Raw genomic sequence first — 6,000 nt, 5'->3', positions numbered from 1 at the left:
AACATGAATACCTTTTCACATGTACCCCCGGGCTTTAGATTCCACCCGACAGATGAAGAACTTGTTGATTATTATCTCAGAAAGAAGATTGCTTCAAAGAAGATCGACCTTGATGTCATCAGAGATGTTGATCTTTATAAGATTGAGCCATGGGATCTTCAAGGTAGGAATTCATGAAACTTGTTGATCAAGTAAATAATTAAATTGAGTAAAAAGACTTTGATTAATATCTTCCGAGTGCGCGCTGACAGTTGTTGTCCAATTGGACAGAATTGTGCAAAATAGGTAGTGAAGATCAGAATGAGTGGTACTTTTTCAGTCACAAAGATAAAAAGTACCCAACCGGAACTCGCACAAATAGGGCAACCAAAGCTGGGTTTTGGAAAGCTACCGGAAGAGATAAAGCTATTTACATCAGGCACAACCTAGTTGGCATGAGAAAGACTCTGGTGTTTTACAAAGGACGTGCTCCAAATGGACAGAAGTCAGATTGGATCATGCATGAGTATCGACTTGAAACTAATGAAAATGGACCTCCTCAGGCAAGTTTTTTACAACTCAATCTTCTCAGTCTATAACAATTTCTTCAGGCTCTAGCTTTTCAGCTGTAAATTCTCTGTTAAATTGACCAAATTTCTAAAATAGGGATATACATAGCGTGATTGAACCCTCCACTCTCATGCCATTTTAAGTTTTTATTCACATTGATAATTATATGAACCGCATTGAGTTCATCATAATATAAGATACATGCCAGATATAGCGGCCTTGTGGAATACTTCTCGATCAGCATACAAGATATTAGGTCTACTTGACTTAACACATTTACTTTGAAGACTCAAGCGGTTTTGAGCCATTTGTTAGAATGCAATTTACATACGCATAACAGAAAACCTAGGTCATGGAATCGATGTCTGAAGTTATCAAAATATTCTCGAGGTTTACGCCTTCTTCAGAGACTAGTCAGTCTTTTACATTTGGAAGTAAAACCCTTTTTGTTTTCGACCAAAAAAAGAAGTAACACTTTTTGTGCATTGCATCTTACTTGATGTTAAGCTTAACAAACTATCAATTTGGATTATTGACAGTTTGACAACATAGAACACCAAATACCACCTGACACCATAACATCTATGTAATTTGTTGTTTTTTGGGTGCAAGATAGGTATATGTTTTGTAAGTTTTGTTACCTAGCTAAAGTTATTTCTCTTTGTTCAGACCAAAAGTGAAAAGTTAATTGTATCAGTGAAATGTTGGTGTTAATTAATTAACTCCTAACCGGTCTATATATAAATACAGGAAGAAGGATGGGTTGTCTGTAGGGTGTTCAAGAAACGATTGGCAACAGTAAGGAGAATGGGTGATTACGAGTCACCATGTTGGTATGACCAAAGCTCCTCATTCATGCCCGAACTTGATTCTCCAAGGACAAATATGTTTCCAAACCCTGCTTATACAACAACATCATCATCATCATCATATCATCAACAGCTTTATTCCAACTGCAAACAAGAACTTGATCATCATTTGCAGTACAACGCTATTCCTGTGCCTCCTCATCCTGATTCTTTTCTCCAGCTCCCTCAATTAGAAAGCCCCAAGGTTGCTCAATATGGCACTTATGATCATCATCTTAGGAACAATGGATGTCATGTCATGCCATCTTCCACGTTCAGGCCTGAGGAGCAAGTGCAGCAGATGAACCAACATAATCTCATGATCAACTCCTCACCACTACTTTATAATGACAACAGTCTTGATGATCAACTTACAGATTGGCGAGTTCTTGACAAATTTGTTGCATCACAGCTCAGCCATGACCAGCAAGAAGCTTCAAAGGAAACAACAGCAAATTACTCGAATGAAGCAGTATTTGATCCCGTGGGTGATGAAGTGCATACGAGTATGGGAGCCAACGAATCCAAGAGGCCGGAAAATATTATTGCACAGGACTATGCCGCCTCAACATCCACCTCAAGTTGCCAAATTGATCTTTGGAAATGAAACTAAGCGTAAAAACATATATATTACTACAGTAAGTAGTCCATACAAGATACTAATTACCTATTACAATCATAGGAGCCGGTACAGTACTTCAAAGGAAATATATTGAGTTGCTGTATAGGGTAAACAGAATGGTATTACTATATTACCTATTCGCCTTTTGTGCCCTTTTTTATTAATCATCAATACATATATAATATAAGCTAAAGCAGCGTATTGTTAGAGTACAAATTGATATGCTTAATATCAAAATAACATAGTCGATCAGGATCGAGGACTATGTATGTTCGTGGTTGGATTATCTGGGAAATACTATGGAATTTGCTTTATTTTACATCGTTAAGGTTGATGAAGTGTTTTGGAAAGAAATTAAAAAACCAAAAAGTGTTTATGATGTGCGTCTGCATATGAAGTTTTATTGCAAATCCTATATCTATATATATATGAATTCTATTAGTTGCGATTGTGAAAGGGCATGATGATGTATGATACAGTATACCTGATCAGTTGTCAATTGAGGAGTACATGCAGTTCTAAGAAGACTGGCCTGGATTAATTAATTAGTTGTTTGCGGCATGTTTAAAATTGGCAAAATCCTATTTTTGCATCCATGTGGGAGCTGCAATTAATTAGTTTGCACAAATGAACGAGAAATCAATGACACAAGTTCATAAGAGAAAGCCGGTTTTCAAATTATCAGCTCTTTTAGGATCTGAAACTATATCTCATATGTACTATAATGTTGTTAGAGCCATTGTTTCCATTCTTGGGGTTGCATGGAACTTCATAGTTAAACTTTGACACGTACGACAAGTGGTCTGAGAAAAGGAAAGAAGCTGCCCCAACCATGCATGCACTACATTACACACAACATGACAGCCAATTTGAGACATCGATCGTATATGCGGTTGAATACGTACATAATCTTAACTGAAAAATGATTTGTATGTACTTGTATGCATTATAGTCTTATACCCGTTAGTACTGTAATTTTGATTGAAATACTTCATTTTGAAGCAGTTATATATATGGTACTCAATTAGACCACAGTTACCTGAAATGACAGAGGCGTGTATTGAAAGGCTGTGTGTTTTGGAAGAAACACCAAAATTTTCTGTGAATTGGTGACTTCATTGGCCGGTGGTAGTTTGGAAGAGTTATAATTGTTAGATGTATAGAGAGATCATATAGACATGCATGCAATTGCAAGAAGATTTATAAGGAGTGTGTTCGTGTGTGTGTTATTCATGGTCCTGGGCAGAGAACTCCTAATTAGGATGCAAATTAAATCTTTCCAAGACAGATGAGGAATTGAGGATGCATAATTATATATACTGTGTGTGTAAGTTAAACTACATGCACAGTTAGAATATGCCTCTGCGGATGGATAAGAAAACAAAATGTCTCATTGTTTTGCAGTAAGTACTAAGGTTACTTTTAGAATTTGGATATCCTGAGAAATTACTTCCAGCTCGTACTTGACATACCTGTGCAAGAAGGTGACTATTAATCAACAATGAAACTTGTTTTCTTCACAATTGCGGTTTTCTTTATAGTATTGTAAATAGCTTGTACCATGGGAAATCAGATATACAGATCGATAGGACTGGCTGGGAAAAAGCACAAAGCCATGCAACAGCTCTCAGACATATATAACTAAGGGTATGCAAATGCTTTGAGAAAACTATATATGGAACACGTAAAGCTTTGTTTTAGATATGAATCACCTGCCTTAGTTTCCCAGCAAGACGACCGGTTGAAGCTTGAAGATTGAGAGGAACAAGGTAGTTTTGCAGATTTGGATTTCATGGACCCGCTTGAAGTAGTTGAAAATATACTAGCAGCTGGGTTCAACTACCTATCGACAGAACCAAGTTTGAGAGTTTTATAACGAGTATGGGACATATATACATGTAGCTAAATAATTTAAGTGCGGTCGTTATCGAAAATTGACCTAAGAGCGAGCATCTGCATCTTCTTATTTGAGTTGAAGTCAAGCATGAGAATCCCTTTTAAGCAATGAGGCTTTCTGAAGGGACATCATCATTGGGCGTGCTCTCATCAACTCAATAGATGCTTGCTTGGGAAATGAACTCGTCGATCATTGAAGAGAAAGAGAAGCCGAGAAAGGATAAGCATATATGAAAGTGAGTGCGGTTCTTTCTGACAGAAAAGGGTTAAGGTTTATTAAAAACATGGATTCTACGCACTAAAGTGTATTTGCACCATTAATGTGCAAGTTCTCAAATCACCTCATGCGAAGATCCAATCAAGAGTATTAGAGACCCTAAATTCTTTCATCTCATCCTCATTTTTGATCCGCTCAAATTAAATACTCACGATAAGAGTACATCTTATTCGACTTCAAGTACATTTCCTGTGTTAGAAACACTTATGATTATTTGTTTGAGTTTCAATTTTGTTAACAGTGTTAGAATTAATACATGTATGATAATATGACGTGGATGATCAGATCAAAATATTACATATTAGTTGCTCGGTTCACTTGCACCTTAGTGCGTAGAATAATTTTCGGTCTTAATTAAGATAATTGAACATGATCAACAAATTTGAATAAGGAAACAATACCATGTGAAAGCATCATCATTAACGTGCTCCCTTTACCGGAGTCCGGACTTGCCTCTAGTGCTATTCATTTGTCCTCACTTGACCCTAATTCTAATTAAACCAAACATTAATCTAGCTTATTCCGGTCGGTGCTGGCAATTAGCTGACATGTTCAATTAATTAATTATCTGCTTTCTTGACTTTCATATATTAATATATACTATAAACCGTATAAATCTATTATAATGAGTGATGATGATGAGAATTTGACAAACATATGAAATCAAATACGAGGATGATTATATTGTAGTCTCCTGCCCTCATTACGTCTGATGCACTTATGATGTGAGTAGTTTTTGGTAACCATATATCTGACCTTGTGTGTCTGTATACTGTATACTGTACTAGAATGACCGACGTCGTCGACATATGTATAAATCTGATCATCACGGATAATTGAGATGGTATAGCTACACGTATATATGGACAGTTAATACGTTTGTGCAGCAATCATATAACAAAAAGATGCACAGTGAATTATTTGGGTATGATCGATAGGATGGTAGAAATACGTACTGGCCGGCTAGCTAGTATGACTGTATGAGTGAAGTTTACCTCTACAGCATTGGAAAGAACAAAAGAGTTCAATTACTCATGAGAAGGATGGTGTGCGACACACATGGAGGAAGAGGATGAGAGCTGACAGGGGAGGAGGGCACATTCCCTGATTGGTTTTACGTAATGGTTTGGTAGTTGTTACAGAACCAGGAAGCAAACCAACGAAGGAGACGACTTGATCCATGATGAATGTTTCACCACCTATACCCTTCTTCTTTTGGTGGGAATTTCCCGGATGGATGCTTCTCCACTTTAAGTAAAAGAAAAGTAAAGTCCAAGCAACTAATCAATCGGTTCTTATTTAGCAGATATATTGGTTTTCAAACTTGACCGGCCTGGAATACGAAGCTAGATACGTACGTACGTTCGTTAGGAATTATCCACCGATCTTTCTATAGCTAGCTTTCATATATAGGCACTACGCTACTTTATTGCAACACCCTCTCGGCCGATCAATTTCTCGAGGAGATGTCCATAACAACGACGTCAACGTACTCTTTATCAAAGTTTCTTTTATATGAAATTAAATCATCTTCAGGTGCCTCTGTAAGCGTACCCCTCCTCTTTAACGATATGGAACTTAGAACTTGAAGATGCATGGCTTGTGATGCTTTGATAAAGGATAAAGCTTATGGTGAATCCCATGCTCAATCTCTGGATAGGTTGCTGTCATTGTCTGCTGCAAGTTTGAAAAATTTTCTTTGCTGAGGCAAGAGCTCTGTAACTTGAGCAACTTCACTAGAGCTCGGATCTGCAATGGATATGCGGATATAATATAATACTCAACCTTTTTAACCCAATCCCTAACAA

At 37.1% G+C, this 6,000-nt stretch overlaps 1 protein-coding gene across 1 annotated transcript; it reads left to right on the top strand.

Moving 5' to 3' along the window:
- On the top strand, positions 1-2,004 carry LOC101291919 (NAC domain-containing protein 7-like). The gene is made up of 3 exons (XM_004298618.1): positions 1-163; positions 271-542; positions 1,300-2,004. The coding sequence occupies exons 1-3, from the start codon at positions 4-6 to the stop codon at positions 2,002-2,004; spliced, it is 1,137 nt and encodes a 378-aa protein (XP_004298666.1). The 5' UTR covers positions 1-3.
- The last annotated feature ends 3,996 nt before the right edge of the window (positions 2,005-6,000 follow it).

The sequence above is a fragment of the Fragaria vesca genome, linkage group LG5, assembly GCF_000184155.1.
Source record: "Fragaria vesca subsp. vesca linkage group LG5, FraVesHawaii_1.0, whole genome shotgun sequence".
Lineage (NCBI taxonomy): Eukaryota > Viridiplantae > Streptophyta > Magnoliopsida > Rosales > Rosaceae > Fragaria > Fragaria vesca.
This window is presented reverse-complemented; position numbering and strand designations above follow the sequence as displayed.

What these genes read in the sequence shown, in the direction of transcription:
- LOC101291919 (XM_004298618.1), top strand. Translation starts at nt 4, where the DNA reads ATGAATACCTTTTCACATGTACCCCCGGGCTTTAGATTCCACCCGACA. An exon ending in TGAGCCATGGGATCTTCAAG is followed by an intron (nt 164 to 270) that starts GTAGGAATTCAT and finishes CCAATTGGACAG; the next exon opens with AATTGTGCAAAATAGGTAGT. An exon ending in ATGAAAATGGACCTCCTCAG is followed by an intron (nt 543 to 1,299) that starts GCAAGTTTTTTA and finishes ATATAAATACAG; the next exon opens with GAAGAAGGATGGGTTGTCTG.